We start from the raw sequence: 16,279 nt of genomic DNA, 5'->3' as shown, positions 1-16,279 counted from the left end.
CTATGATATGATTTATCACTTTTTTAAAATTCCTCAATGCTTGCCCTGTTGTGTCTTGAAGAAACTATGGGTTATTGTTATTTTTATTTGAGACAGAATCTCGCTCTGTCACCTGGGCTGTAGTGCAGTGGCAAGATCTCGTCTCACTGCAACCTCCGCATCCCAGGTGCAAGTGATTCTCCTACCTCAGCCTCCTGAATAGCTGGGATCATAGGGGTGCGCCACCACACCTGGCTAATTTTTATATTTTTCTGTGTTGGCCAGGCTGAACTTGAAATTCTGACCTCAAGTGATCTGCCTGCCTCAGCCTCCCAAAATGCTGGGATTACAGATGTGAGCCATCACCCCTGGCACTATGACATTTAAAAATTAATTCCTCAAGGGTTTACTTAAATTTTTAGAAGATAGAGATGAAGTTGGGTTCCCTTTATATATGTATATGCCTGCTAAATTGGGGATATAATAAGATTTGGGGCTGGGCATGGTGGTGCAAGCCTGTAATCCCAGCTTGAACCAAGAAGGCCCGAGGTTGCAGTGAGCAGAAATGGAGATTGTAGCACTGCACTCCAGTCTGGGTAACAGCAAAACTCTCAAAACACTTGAATAGGCACATTGTAAAATTATTACATGATAATACAACACAAAGTAATTCTTAGATTATTTCAAGAATATTTGCGGTTAATTGGTCTAAAAAATTACATAATCTCCCTACATGCTAAAACATTTGCTGTCTGGGCGTGGTGACTCATGCCTGTAATCCTACCTCTTTGGGAGGCTGTTGCAGGAGGATCCTTTGAGCCCAGGAATTCAAAGCTGCCATGAGCTATGATGGTACCACTACACTCCAGCCTGGTGAAAAGATCCTGTCTCAAAAGAAGCATTCGCTAAAATGGTCGACATTCGGCACTCCCCAAGCTTACAAAATGTATCTGACTCCAAAAGCCACAGTAATGCTTAATGAAGAAACCCTGGATGTCTATCAGTTAAAAAGAGAAAGCTTCATTCAAGGCTAACAAAGGCAATTAGGCAAGAAAAGGAAATATATGAAAGGGAAAAAACGTTAAAATGAGGTAAGATTACTTGGAATGCTGTATCACCTGAAAATAGTTAATTGAGGTAGCAAGTAATCAGCTTTAATACAAATTTGTGCTTAACAAGGGGGATAAGTAGGAAATTGAAAGGAAAATAAGGCTTAGAATAATGAAGTTATATATGAAGAAGGCATTGGAATGATGACTGTACAATAGAGGCCTAATAAAGTAAGTCATACCATGTCCAGGGAATCTCAGCATAGAATGGAAATTGTCAGTTTACAACAGTTGCTTTTGTAAACACTTGCTTTTGTAACTGGACAAGATGATTCTAACATTCATATGGAAAAATACAATGATAGTATTCTGCAAAATTAAGGGTAAAGAAGGAATAAAACACAAAAACAATAGAAGGTAGCTCAGGCTTGTAATCTCAGCTACTAGGGAGGCTGAGACAGGAAGATTTCTTGACCCAGGAGTTCAAGGTTGCAGTAAGCTGTGGCTGTGCCTCTGCACTTCATAATCTCAGCTACTCAGGAGGCTGAGGCAGGAGAATCCCTTGAACTCGGGAGGCGGAGGTTGCAGTGAGCCAAGATCCTGCCACTGCATTCCAACCTGACCAACAGAGCAAGACTCCGTCTGTGGGGAGGGGGAGGGAATTCTGTGGAGTGATTGGGGTGTAGCCAACTGGAGGCTCCACTTTTACTTGTGGGTGACATGATCTGTCACCTGGAAGTTCAGCTGGGCCTGCTGACTGTAGCATCTTTGCTCTTTTCATATGGCTTGAGATTCTCACAGTATGGCAACAAGGTTCTAAGTGGATAAAAGCAGATCTTGAAAGTTCATTTCTGGGCTGGGCATGGTAGCTTATACCTGTAGTTCTGGCACTTAGGAAGGCAAAGGCGGAAAGATTGAGTGAGTCCAGGAGTTCGAGACCAGCCTGGGCAACATGGCAAGACCCTGTCTGTACAAAATTTTTTAAAAAGAAAACATTAGCCAAGCGTGGTGATGGGCATGCCCCCAACTACTGGGGAGGCTGAGATGGGAGGATTGCTGGAGCCTGGGAAGTCAAGACTGCACTTTAGCCTGGGCAGCAGAGCGAGACCGTCTCAAAAAGAAACCGCACCAAAACCAAAACAAAAGTTTGTTGCTGTATTCTATTATTCTGTAGGGTAAAGCCAGTCACAGGGCCTTCCAGATATAGGGTGAGGGGAAATTAATTGCGTTTCATGAGAACAGCAGCACAGAATTTGTGGCCCTATTCAAAAGAACATGTATATATACACACACACACACATATATATGTACATAAAATGCTTTGTATATGTATAGTAACTTCTTAGAACACATAATAAATATCATAGTAGTTGCCTTTCTTATTGTAGGTATATCTAAATCAGGAAACTTGATAGGACATCAGTAAGGTGGCAGAATAGAACAGTCTGGTGCTTAGGACCTCACAGAAACACCAATTTGAACAATAATCAATACAAGAAAATACCTTCATAAGAACTAAGGAAGCCAAGTGGCAGATAGTACCTGGGTATGGCACAAAAATAAGAAAAGATGCAAGTGAGAACCGGATTTGCCTTGTATGCAAACTCCAGCCCCACCTCAGTAAAACCCAGTGACTGGCAGGCCCTCACAACCTCATACTCCAGGCTGGTACCTGCAACTCCAGGTCAGGTTCAAGCACCTGTAGACCTACACTTCAGGCTGGCTCCCACATACAGGCTTCAGGCCTACTGCTGCACATCCAGGTAGCAGGCTAGCCTACCACATATGGTGTGCACAGTGTCTGGATGAGCTGACTGCTGAAAGATTTTCTCAGTTAAAGCCAGGCGTGAAGACCAGAATAAGTGTCCCCTTAAAATGTGCTGATACTAATGCATGGCCTTAAGGATCATAAACAATCAGGGAATCACAGAAAGGTGCAAAATAAATCACCAGCAACCCTAAAGAAGTGGCAATTTATGGACTGCCTGACAATTAAAAATAATGTTATTGAAAAAGCTCAGTGAGCTACAAGGGAAATCCAGATAGAGAACTAAATGAGGGCTGGGCATGGTGGCTCACGTTTGTAATCCCAGCACTCTAGGAAGCCGAGGCAAGCGGATCACCTGAAATCAGGAATTCCAGACCAGCCTGGCCAACATGGTAAAACTGTATCTCTACTAAAAATAACAAAATTAGCCTAGTGTGGTGGCACATGCCAGTGATCCCAGCTACTGGTTAGGGAGGCTGAGGCAGGAGAATCACTTGAACATGGGAGGTGGAGGTTGCAATGAGCCAAGATCGCGCCATTGCACTCCAGCCTGGACAATAAGAGCGAAACTCCATCTCAAAAAAAAAAAAAAAAAAAAAAATTAAATGAGATTAGGAAAACAAGACATGAACAATATGAAGTTCAACAAAGAGAAATCATTAAAAAGAAACGGGCCTGTAATCCCAGTTACTTGGGAGGCTGAGGCAGGAGAACTGCTTGAACCTGGGAGGCGGAGGTTGCAGTGAGGCAAGATCATGCCACTATACTCCAGCCCCGGCAAGAAAGCCAGACTCTGTCTCAAAAAAAAAAAAAAAAAAAAAAAAAAGGAATAATGGTACGTTACCCTCAATGGTAATTAAAATGTGTTATCAACTGCTTAATAGAGCATGTAAATAGTGGTCTATTCTACTAGACTCCTGAGCTCCATGAGAACAGAGACCTTTTATTTTGTTTACTATTGTGTACTGGCAAGTGCCTAGTATACAATAGTAACAGTCTCTCAAATATTAGTCAGCTGCTGAATATCAAATGGTTGACCTCAAAGGTGTGAATTCCATTTTGTCATCTTTTAGGACTTTTACCTTTGTCAAGCTTAATTTTCTCATCAAAAGAAATTTCAAGAAAAATAATGTTATTGATGACAGGACTCCTCATATTCACCTAATACATTTTAATGGATTTTGTGGTGTCAAAATATATGCCTCCAATCTTTTCTTGCTTTTTCCTCTACTCAAAATTGGAAAAGGTCCTCATTACCATCTCAAATCCATACTCTATTTTGGCATTGAAAGTTTCATCACAGGGCCGGGCATGGAGGCTCACGCCTGCAATCCTAGCACTTTGGGAGGCCAAAGTGGGTGGATCACCTGAGGTCAGGAGTTCGAGACCAGCCTGGCCAATGTGGCGAAACCCTATCTCTACTAAAAGTACAAAAATTAGCTGGATGTGTTGGCATGCGCCTGTAATCCCAGCTACTCGGAAGGCTGAGGCAGGAGAATCACTTGAACCTGGGGGAGCGGAGGTTGCTGTGAGCCGAGATCGCGCCATTGTATACTAGCCTGGGCAACAACAGTGAAACTCTGTCTTAAAAAAAAAAAAAAAAAAGAAAGTCTCATCATTAAGCTGTACCAAACTTGTCACTTAGACCTTTCAAAGTCTCACCAGCAGTTCTTGCTTTGAAAGGCCCCATTCTTTACCATTCCTGAGGCACACCCACTCCCACACCCAAATGTGAATATAGATTTTTACCCATCCCTGTTCACAAACAGGCCCACTTTGAGGGCACAAACAGCCCCACTTTGAGGTCAAACTCCTTGTCAATCTCCATCAAACCAAGATCCTGAGGGCTGGAGTTTTGTCTTTTCCATCACTGTAGAATGTCCTTCATGAAATAGGCATTTGATGAATGAAATCTTGCATTAATTTTGGTGGCCGGTCATGGTGGCTCACACCTCTAATCCCAGTACTTTGGGAGGCCAAGGCAGCCGGATCACATAAGCCCAGGTGTTCGACACCAGCCTAGGCAACATAACAAAACCCCGTCTCTACAAAAAATACCAAAAAAAAAAAAATTAGTTGGGTTTGGTGACGTGCTTCTGTAGTCCCAGGTACTCGGAGGCTGAGGTGGACGAACACTTGAGCCCAGGAGATCAAGGGTACAGTGAGCCAAGATGGCACTATTGCACTCTAGCCTGGGAAACACAATGAGACCCTGTCTCAAAAAACAAACAAACCAACAAACAAAAAGCAAACTTTTGTTTCTTTTGTGTCTTTTTGCTGATAAGCCCCAAGCACCTGTTATGTTTCTTTTGAATCTCCCACATCATCACTAAGTTCCTCAATAAATAATTACTCAGTTGAAAAAGTTTGACTTTCTCTGCACAATCACCAGATGGCATTAGAACCTTATGCAAACATGGGTAGGTGTGTATCTGAACTGAGATTTGATAGGCGGTCATGTTTCTGTCTGCTAGAGGACCAGAGGCTGTTTCATCTAAGAGTTGAGAACAAGATCAGTTGGAATCAGACTTGCAGAGTAGAAAGCAGATCAGCTTTTGAGTGGAAGACTCAAGAGTCACTGAAAAGTAGGATCCCCTCCAAAAAAATTTTGTCTTTCCAAAGCTAGCTACATGGTGGGTTTAAACATCATCTCTTTTTTTTTTTTTTTTGAGACGGAGTCTCACTCTGTCACCCAGGCTGGAGTGCAGTGGCGCGATCTCGGCTCACTGCAAGCTCCACCTCCCAGGTTCACGCCATTCTCCTGCCTCAGCCTCCCAAGTAGCTGGGACTACAGGTGCCCACCACCACAGCCGGCTAATTTTTTTTGTAGTTTTAGTAGAGATGGGGTTTCACCATGTTAGCCAGGATGGTCTCGATCTCATGACTTTGTGATCCATCCGCCTCGGCCTCCCAAAGTGCTGGGATTACAGGCGTGAGCCACCATGCCCGGCCAAGCCCAACTAATTTTTTGTATTTTTAGTAGAGACGGGGTTTCACCATGTTGGCCAGGCTGGTCTCGAACTCCTGACCTTGTGATTTGCCCACCTTGGCCTCCCAAAGTGCTGGGATTACAGGTGAGCCACCATGCCTGGCCAACATCATCTCTTGAGGGAAGCCCCAGCCCTTATGAATTCTACCAAATTCCTTTTCCAAGCCTTTCAAATGATTGGCCTCAAAGATGTGAATCACATTTTGTAAGCTTTGCTCAAACCTTGAAAAACAGAACATAACATACAGATGTAAGATTGCAGTGCCACTTTCACAATGGCTATTTAAACATTTTCCCTGCCTGGGCGTGGTGGCACACGCCTGTAAGTCCCAATACTTGGGAGGCTGAGGAAGGAGGATAGCTTATAGCCCCAGAATTAGAGGTTACAGTGAGCCACAATCAAGCTACTGCACTCCATCCTGGTGACAGAGCAAGACTCCATCTCTAAATATATAACCTGTCTCTAAATTTATATATATGATAAAAAATAAATACATAAATATATAAATTTCCCTCTTATAGCTCCAGCTCTCAACAGAAGACTTTCTCACAGAGAAAACTGAGGTTACTTGACTATAATGTCCATGTCTTCCTTCTACCAATCTAATGAAATTTAAACACCGTCTGCTCCATACCTCCTGTTACTGTAAAGGAAATTATCTTGCTTCCCTATCCTTTCAGGAACCTCTGTTATGGATTATCCCATCTCCTTGTATTTCCAACAATTTCTTTGCTAAGATATCCTTACTGCCAATTAGTTGTGGTCAAGTCCCTCACGTAGTAAAACAAAAAACCCTTAATCCTGCTTTCTCTCCTCTAGTCTCTTCATAGCTGAAATTTTCTGCATTGAATAGTTTTTGTCTTCCTTCTTCCCATATTCAGCCCTTCCAGTCTGACATTTCACGCGTTAGTGGAAGCAACTCTCAATGTTACCACTGATACCCATGTTGCTAAATCTTGTAGATGTCATTGGTCTTCATCTTGACCTCTTTGTAGCATTTGACCCTGTTGATCACTTTGTCCTAGAAGTATTTTTGTTGTTGTTTTCAAGGCAACACAATTTCTGTGCTTTCCTTGCTCTGCCTTCCCCTCACATATACATATATTTGCTTTTCTCTCCCTACCTCTGTCCACTAAGTGTCCTGTGCTATACTTGATTAAAGTTCCTCAAGGATTGGTGCTCAGGCCTCTTTTTTCACTGCATCCCCTTTTTTTTTTTTTTTTGAGACAGAGTCTTGCTATGTTGATCAGGCTGGAGTGCAATGGTGTGATCTCGGTTCACTGCAACCTCCGCCTCCCAGGTTCAAGCGATTCTCCTGCCTCAGCCTCCCAAGTAGCTGGGATTACAGGCGAGCACCACCACACCCAGCTAATTTTTCATATTTTTGGTAGAGACGGGGTTTTACCATGTTGGCCAGGCTGGTCTCGAACTCCTGACCTGAAATGATCCACCTCCCAAAGTGCTGTGATTACAGGCGTGACACCGCGCCTGGCCGCTCTTTTTTTTTTTAAACAGGGTCCCGCTCTGTTGCCTAGCTGGAGTGCAGTGCCACCCCCTCCCAAGCTCAATCGATCCTTCCACGTCAACCACCCCGGACCCTGTCTACCCCCGCCCCAGAGTAGCTAGGACTACAGGCGCGTGTGCCACCATGCCCAGCTAATTTTTGTATGTTTTGTAGAGACATGGTTTCACCATGTTGCCTAGGATGGTCTTGAACTTTCTGGCCTCAAGCGATCCGCCCGTCTCGGCCTCCCAAAGTGCTGGGATTACAGGTGTGAACCACCACGCCTGGCTTTAAGTTTATTTTTCAACTCCTGTTACTTCATTTACAGCATTAACTTGTAAATTTGTCACTAACCCACAATCTTTCCCTGAGCTCAAGACCCATATATCCTTACCTTAAATCCATATCCTTACCTTAAAATTCATGTGTCCCCAACTGAATTTGTGTTGGATAGTATTAAATAGGACTAGTGGCCGGGCGCGGTGGCTCAAGCCTGTAATCCCAGCACTTTGGGAGGCCGAGACGGGCGGATCACAAGGTCAGGAGATCGAGACCATCCTGGCTAAATGGTGAAACCCGTCTCTACTAAAAATACAAAAAATTAGCCGGGCGTGGTGGCGGGCGCCTGTAGTCCCAGCTACTTGGGAGGCTGAGGCAGGAGAATGGCGGAAACCTGGGAGGCGGAGCTTGCAGGGAGCCGAGATGGTGCCCACTGCACTCCAGCCTCGGGGACAGAGCAAGACTCCATCTCAAAAAAAAAAAAAAAGAAAAAAAAAATAGGACTTGTATTACCCAGTTTATCTTAGATTCTGCATTTGAATTTGTAACCCCAGGGAAATGGCCCTTTCCTACATCTCTAGCCCTTTTTAATATCTATGCACAGGAGGCTGAGGTGGGAGGATTGCTTGAACCCGGGAGGTGGAGGTTGCAGTGAGCCATGGTCACACCACTGCACTCCAGCCTGAGCAACAGAGCAGGACCCTGTCTTCAAAAATAAACAAAATAACAAACAAACAAACAAACAAAAAACAAAAAACTGCAGTTTCCCAAAGTCTACCTCAGAGTTTTCACACATTCTGATCCCTCTGCCTGGGGATGCTTTATTCCCTTCACCTAGTTAATTGCCTACTCAAACCTCAGTTTCTCACAAAAGCTTCCCATCCCCTCAGATTATTCACTCATCTCAAATACACACGTATTTATTGGTTCAAAGTCTGCATTAAGTGTAAGCTCCATGAGGGCAGTGCCTTTGTCTCCTTTCCTGCTGTTTGCCTGAGGCCTAATATATTGACGCAGTAGGTACTCAAGAAATATTTCTTGTATCACTGACTAAATTAGATTGAGATAAAGTAATATTGTGAATCAGTGGCTTACTACTTATTTTGTAGATAAAACAATTTACCCTGTCCTGAGATGGTAACTTCATTATTTTTTGAAAGAGAGTTTCACTCTTGTTGCCCAGGCTGGAGTGCAATGGCGCGATCTTGGCTCACCGCAACCTCCGCCTCCTGGGTTCAAGCGATTCTCCTGCCTCAGCCTCCCGAGTAGCTGGGATTACTGGCACACACCACCAAGCCCGGTTAATTTTTGTATTTCGAGCAGAGATGGGGTTTCTCCATGTTGGTCAGGCTAGTCTGGAACTCCTGACCTCAGGTAATCCGCCCGCCTTGGGCTCCCAAAGTGCTGGGATTACAGGCGTGAGTCACCGCACCGCCAAGTAACTTCATTTTTATGGCTATGCCATTTCAGGTAGTGCCTTGTTGAGTCATCAAGACTCCACTGACTAGCTTTTTCACCTCTATTAAATTACATAACCTTTTTTTTTTTTCTTTTTTCTTTTTTTGAGACAGTGTCTGACTCTATAGCCCAGGCTGGAGTGCAGTAGTGCCCTAGGCTCACGGCAACCTCCGCCTCCTGCTCAAACAATCCTCAGCCCGTCCTCCGTACCAGGTGAGTAGCTGGGACCACAGGTGTGCACCACTACGCCCAGCTAATTTTGTATTATTATTATTGTAGAGACGGAGTTTTGCCATGATGCCCAGGCTGGTCTGGAACTCCTGAACTCAAGTGATCCACCCGCCTCGGCCTCCCAAAGTGCTGGGATTACAGGCGCCATCTACCGTGCCTCAAATTACATAACCTTTTAATGTCTCAGTTTTGTGATCTACCAAATGGTATCCCCTAGTAGCCGCCTCTCAAGGTTATTGTAGGGTTATGTGTAAACTGCTTATTGCATTGCCCACCCTATAGAAAGCACTCCATATTATAACCATTAACTGTGCTGGAAAATTCCCAACTCTCCAGATGCGGAGTTCTGCAAGGATGGTTGGGGAGAGAGTTGCAGCCAGATTAGGTCTCCAAACAATTTACTTAAGCCTCTGAAGGCCGGAGCTCAAATCCCGCCAACCCGGGTACCTAACCAGTACCTCAGTCCCAAGGGTGCAGTCAAATTCACCAAAAAGCGGCGGTGGTCTTTCCGAGGGAAAAGGCTCGCCGTCCTCCACCTCAACGACCCTCCTGCACAGAATTCTTGATTTTAAAAACCAGCTGGCCACTTTGGGAGGCCGAGGCGGGCGGATTACGAGGTCAGGAGATCGAGACCATCCTGGCTAACACGGTGAAACCCCGTCTCTACTAAAAATACAAAAAGAAATTGGCCCGGCGTGGTGGCGGGCGCCTGTAGTCGCAGCTACTTGGGAGGCTGAGGCAGGAGAATGGCGTGAACCCAGTAGGCAGAGCTTGCAGTGAGCCGAGATCGCACCACTGCACTCCAGCCTGGGCGACGGAGCGAGACCCCGTCTCCAAAAAAAAACACAAACCAGGTCGGGTGCGGTGGCTAAAGCCTGTAATCCCAGCACTTTGGGAGGCCGAGACGGGTGGATCACGAGGTCAAGAGATCGACACCATCCTGGCTAACACAGTGAAACCCCATCTCTACTAAAAAAATACAAAAAACTAGCCGGGCGAGGTGGCGGGCGCCTGTAGTCCCAGCTACTCGGGAGGCTGAGGCAGGAGAATGGTGTAAACCCGGGAGGCGGAGCTTGCAGTGAGCTGCGATCCGGCCACTGCCCTCCAGCCTGGGCGACAGAGCGAGACTTCGTCTCAAAAACAAAAACAAAACAAAACAAAACAACCCAAAAACCAGCTGGCTGGGCGTGGAGGCTCACGCCTTTAATCCAATGCTGAGAGGCGGAGGCGGGAGCACCACTTGAGCCAAGGAGTTCCCTCCAGCCTGGGCAAAATAACGAGACCCCTTCTCTGCGGAAAAAATAAACATAAAAATATTAACTGGGCGTGGTGGTGCGAGCCTGTAGTCCCAGCTACTGGGGAGGCTAAGGTGGGAGGATCTCTTGAGGAAAGGAGTTCGAGGCTGCTGTGAGCCGTGATAACGCCAGTGCACTCCAACCTGAGCGACACAGCGAGACCCTGCCTCAAATAAACAAATAAATAAATGACAAATAGACATACTTAAATAAAAACCAGCCAAAATTGTATCGTTTTCCCTTTGTGGCCCCAATATCTGGCGCTTTCCACTATTCCTTGGCAAACTGAGCAACCAGATACCATAAAAATCGGGTCTGAGCCAGGGACTCTTGCGAATCGCTTCTAACGCATCCTCTATTTAAATTTTGTATTATGCTATTCAGGAGGTTGACAAACAGCCTTTTAGGGAATGGGACTCGAACTCGTAAGCCACGGACGTTCCTCCATTTCCCGCCTCAGCTGGATGACGGAGAGGGATCTCCAGGATTAAAGAACTACTACCTCAGGGTAGGGCGCGAGCGAGGTGCGCGCGCCGAGTAGGGGGAGGGGCCTGGCGCGCGCCGAACTGGACCGAGGGGGTGGGGGAGAGCTCTCTCGCGAGAGTGGGTTTGTTCTTGGGCTGCAGCCGCTGCCGCCAACTCTCGCCAGCGCCGTTGCTGCGGGGGATTGTGGGAGCCTCCGCGTCCCGCTCGCTGGGAGAGAGGTACCTCTCCTTTTCCCTCTCCTTTTCCCTAAGGTAGGCGTGAAGCGGGTAAGAGTCGGGGTGGGGTGGCTGGGGGCTCTCCGTGTCCGCCGGGAGGGGACAACGACGGCGACAGGGGCTGTGGGAAGCCGGCGGCGCGCCTTTCTTGCTCGCTCCCGCTCTGCCTCCCTCCGCGCTGCGTATGTGAGCCGCCTGATCGGCGGCCGCCATGTTAGGAGCGCAGTGGCGGCGCAACCAGCCTTCTCGGGCGGTGGAGGTGAGCGGTCCGGGAGGGAAACACGCGGCCGGCCGAGGGCCCAGGGTGCGGCGGGAGATTGGGGGTCAAGAGGTACGCTGACCGGCCGAGCTTCCCGCGCGTCCTGGGCTCGTTGTGGGCGGGGGCGGGACGACTAGCCCGTTACACGCGGGCCGCGGCGCTGAGGAGGAGGGAGGAGCTCGCTCGAGGTCTGAGGGACAGACTGTCCATTGGGGGCCTGCCGTTTGGGGAGGATGGTTAAGATAGCTAAGTCCTTGGGTAGCGCCGGTCCCAAATAACCCGTTCGCCTTTTTTTCTCTGAAAATGTTCCCCAAAATGGAGGATTTCGCAGACTCCGAAGAGCTGCTGTTTGAGCAGCGTTTCTTTCTTTTCCCGGTGTCACGGCCTTCACGCCACTCCTCGCCCATCGCCTCAGAGCGCCCCCTAAGACTCCCGACCCAGACGCGCGAGCGCGCGGCATTAGCTGGACATCAGAAACAATTCCTCCCCGCCCCCCATCGCGTAAAAATGGCCGAAAAATGAAACGTTAACGCTTGTTTTTCGTGCTGCGTCGTGGAACTAGCCGCCTGCAGTACGCTGCGAGGCGGGTGATCTGCGCTTGTTTAGTCAGTCGCCTCACATCCTTTTTCTCTTTATCAAAATAGTATTAGTTCTGGTTCCTGTAGAGAGGATCGTGTGGTGTGGGACCTTCCGGTTTCCAGACAAAGGGTTTTGGAGTACCGTGGTGTAGTCGCCGCATCATTCTTTGCATTTCGAGCTCTGTGCCATGTTCTGTGTTCTGCATTTACTGTGGATGAATATCCCCTAGGTGTTTATGCTGCTCTGTGGCCATGTTCTGTGTGGAATATTTCTATTGGATCAGTTGGGGTTTTTCAGCCAGACATTTCTAGAACGGTTATGGTGGTTCTGAAATGTCTAGTCTTTCGGGCGCGCTGGAATAATGTGAAGAATTGTTGATTTCGTAGGTAGTGGTCATGAGATTTGGTATTGATGCTGCGTTCTGTGTTTTAAACCTTGGCTTAAGGTTTCTGAGTAGTCGGTAAAACACATTTTTCTCCCAGGGAAATCTAAACAATTGACTATGCGGACAAAAATGATGTTTCAGGCTATTTTAAATTTTTTTAATGTTTAAGATTTCTCTTTGAAAAGATCTTTACTAATGGCTCAGTCATCTACGCAGTCTATCGACGTTGTTTTTCACATTAGTGTTTTAAAAAGCAAGAAGGGCTTGAGACATTTTCGTTGCAAAAACGCTCTGGATGATGCCTTTTCCACTGAAATAGAATGTTTTCGCAAACTCGAAATTAAACAACATTAAAATACATGAAGATTCTTGTTGGTTATGTAAGGTTTGAAAAAGATCATTTAACCAGATGTGTGTGTTGAAATGCTTTAAATTTGTATTTCTTTCTTTGCACTTAACAGTATATACTTAGAACATTACTTTGTACTTTACCCAGAGAAGTTTCACTTTATCTTTATATATTTTTCAGCCGTGTACAGCTTTTGTTGTCACATTTTGAACTAATTTGGAAGGATTTAACCACCCTTTATCTATGCATTTGTTTTAGTCTTTAAACATACTAATTTTCTTACTAATGCTTTTAGAGTTTGTAAACGCTAATATTGCAAGTCAGTTAATGGTTTTTACTGAGGAGTGCAATGATGATGTCATATTTTAGGAGCATCACGTAGTTCAAATCCTTAATTTTATAGAAGAGAAGGTTAAAGCCCGGATAGATTGCAATAGTAGCAGTGCTGCCAGTGTGGTCTGCAGAGGCCTTGGATCTTTTTTTTCTCTGAAACAGGATCGCTCTATTGCCCAAACTGGAGTGCAGTGGCCTGATCACTGGCTTACGGCAGCCTCGACCTCCCAGGCTCAAGTAATCCTCCCACTTAAGCCTCCTGGGTAGCTGAGATCACAGGCGCGCGCTCCCACACCAAGCTAATTTTTTGATCATCTGTGGAGACGTGTTCTCACTATGTGGCCCAGGCTGGTGTCGAACTCTCGGAGCTCTTAGAGCTTAATTCAGACTCCTTCATAGTATAATAGGCTTAAAATGGAAAGACGGTGCTTACAGGAATTTATCCTAAGGGAGTAGTGTGTCAGATTTGCGTATATAAATTTAATACCAGTTTTAAGAATGTTTTTTAAAAATCTAAAGATTCAGGTTTTGGGAATCTGCTAATTCTGTTGTGGAAATGGAAATCTATACAGCTACTTAAAACAGTATTTTAGGTGAAGAGTGTGATGGGAAAATAGTAATGGTATATAGTTTTAACTGGAAAGGAAAATGTTGTAAAACTGCTAATGTCGTTCGATTGTTTTTTAAAGGACAATGTAAAACATGAAAATAGAGATATACCCCAAAATGTTTGCTCAGATGTTGGCATTACGGATGATTTCTGTTTCCTCCTGATGTTTTTCTGAATTTACCACGAGAAATAACATCTACTTTTGTAATGAGAGAAAAAAATGAAAAACATTTTGTAAATGCCGTAACTGCTTAAAATACTAGAATCTTCTGTATTTTTAAGGGAAATTGGCATAGACCTAAACTAGCTGCTTCAAGTCTGAAGTGAAAAGTACTCAGAAGTGACAGAAAGCAGTGCTTGTTTTGTAACATTTTGGATATTAGGTATAAGCAAACACAGGAATCATTCTTACGCAAAAATGTTAAAATCATGATTATTGGAAGTATTACTGATTAGCTTACAATATGAATTGCCGCCAAAGAATTGAATAATAGATGTTCTTAGAACATCTTTTAGTTAGGGATACTTGCTTTTATATACGTCCTTTAGTTAGAATTGTACAGTTATCCCACACTTCTGGCAACAGGTTCTAAAAGTGGATGATTGTGGCCGGTGGCCTGTAATCCCAGCACTTTAGGAGGCCAAGGCGGGCGGATCATCTGAGGTAAGGAGTTCTGAGACCAGCTTGCCCAACATGGCGAAACCCCATTGCTACTAAAAAGTACAAAAATTTGCTGGGCGTGGTGGCAGGCACCAAAATGTAATCCCAGCTACTTGGGAGGATGAGGGAGGAGAAATCACTTGAACCCGGGAGGGGGAGGTAGCAATTAACCGAGATGGCGCCACTGCATTCCAGCCTGGGCAACAGACTGGAATGTTTAATTTTTTATGTTCAATTTTAAATGTTTAATTTTTTCTCAAAAAAATTAAAGTGGATAGTTGACTTAACATTTGGGATGGACAGTGCTAAGTTTGTTGGGATGAATTGGAAGGGTTATAGGCTGGGAGTGTAGTTTTGTAGTTTTTGCCATTTTTTGTTTATGTGATTGGTTACTATAAGGCACAGTGCTGTTCAGGAAATAAAGTGCTGTAATTTATAATTATTAGCTATGTAGCAAACCTTTCTCATTGGATCATTAGGATTAAAGGCTCTGAAGTTCTTGATAAAAGTTTGTGTGGAAAGGTTAATGGATAATTAAAAGTAAAACAGAAAACAAGCCTATGGGTTGAGTTTTAGCTATGTACTTTTGAAGGGGTTTTATATGTAATTTTAAAAATTGAGTGTAAGTTTTAGGTTTTAACTTAACACGTTTATATTATAAGCCTATTTGTAATACAGTAAAAGTTACATGATAAAGTGCTGTTATCTGACCTAACCTGAATGTAATTTATTACTGTGGCACTTCCGTGTGGATGGAGTGCAGAGTGCCAATGATGTGATGCAGCTTTGGTATACTTTTCCAGTTGTACATTAAGCCCTATTCTCTGTATAAATTAAAGCTCAAGGCTCTTTGGAAGTGGAAAAAAAAAACAAACGAAGTACTAATGAAAGCTTAGGTTTGAAAAAATTTTAAAACTATTCCAAAATTTAAAGTATGCTTGCTTACCCGTCCCCCCGCCCCCGCAAACCTTAAAAACATCTTATGTGACATTCTCTTTAATCTAGAATCTCACTAATGTGTGGTTGTTGATACCCTATTCTCAGGCAAAAAACAGGTTAGTAGGAAAACAGGAGGAGAGTGTGCCTGTGGGGCAGGAGAGAGTAGTTCTCAACTATGCAGATGGATAAGAAAAGTAAAAGCAACAGAGTGCCTATGGTAAATGTCTTGGCCAGCAGTAAATGCAACAAGTATGGAAAGTAATCATTTAATTAATATTAGGGAACAGTATCATCTGCATTTAGTTCATGAAGATGCATAACTTTCAGATCTTTTAGGATGAAATGTTTGTTGTTTTTTCCTCCTTTGTGAGGATTGTTAGGATAGTAAGCATCCCCCTTTGGTATAGTAACACACAGGAACCTATACCATATGTGAAAATTAAAAGTCAATTATTTGAGCACCCAACTTAAGCAGTAGTTGGGGAAAGAACAGTGATGTCAAAGAAATACAAACATTTGGCTGGGCACGGTGGCTCACACCTGTAATCCCAGCACTTTGAGAGGCTGAGGTGGGCGGATCACTTCAGGCCAGGAGTTCGAGACCAACTTGGGCAACATGCTGAAACCCCGTTTCTACTAAAAATACAAAAATTAGCCGGGCGTGATGACATGTGCTTGCTTGTAATTCCAGCTGCTCAAGAGGCTGAAGCAGGAGAATTACTTGAACCTGGGAGGCGGAAGTTGCTGTGAGCCGAGATCGTGCTACTGTGCTCCAGGCTGGTGACAGAACAAAACTGTCTCAAAAAGAAAAGCAATACAAACATTTGAACTTCAAATATTCTTTGTGTGTAGAAAAATTTAGTGGATAATTAAAACTAGAGCAGAGAGAAAAGCCTATGAGTTGAGAGAT

General features: G+C 44.7%; 1 protein-coding gene across 16 annotated transcripts in view; it reads left to right on the top strand.

Annotated features, from left to right (window-relative positions):
• The first annotated feature begins 11,078 nt into the window (after nt 1–11,078).
• Nucleotides 11,079–16,279, top strand: part of MATR3 (matrin 3) — a 37,022-nt gene continuing 31,821 nt past the window's right edge. For 2 of the 16 annotated variants that reach the window (XM_073010655.1, XM_073010657.1), the window contains exon 1: nt 11,188–11,290. Coding sequence is in view for 2 of the 16 variants with exons in the window: in XM_008014617.3 (XP_008012808.2) it covers nt 11,466–11,513 (48 nt within the window). In the remaining 14 variants the exon portion in view is untranslated. Of the gene's footprint in view, nt 11,586–14,360; nt 14,434–16,279 lie in introns of those variants that run through there. The other 14 variants (XM_008014617.3, XM_008014615.3, XM_073010663.1 and 11 more) reach the window with 13 other exon arrangements.

Source organism: Chlorocebus sabaeus, chromosome 23 (genome assembly GCF_047675955.1).
Source record: "Chlorocebus sabaeus isolate Y175 chromosome 23, mChlSab1.0.hap1, whole genome shotgun sequence".
In the NCBI taxonomy this organism is placed as follows: domain Eukaryota; kingdom Metazoa; phylum Chordata; class Mammalia; order Primates; family Cercopithecidae; genus Chlorocebus; species Chlorocebus sabaeus.
The sequence above is the reverse complement of the archived record's forward strand: the minus strand, read 5'-3'. Positions and strand labels throughout refer to the sequence as shown.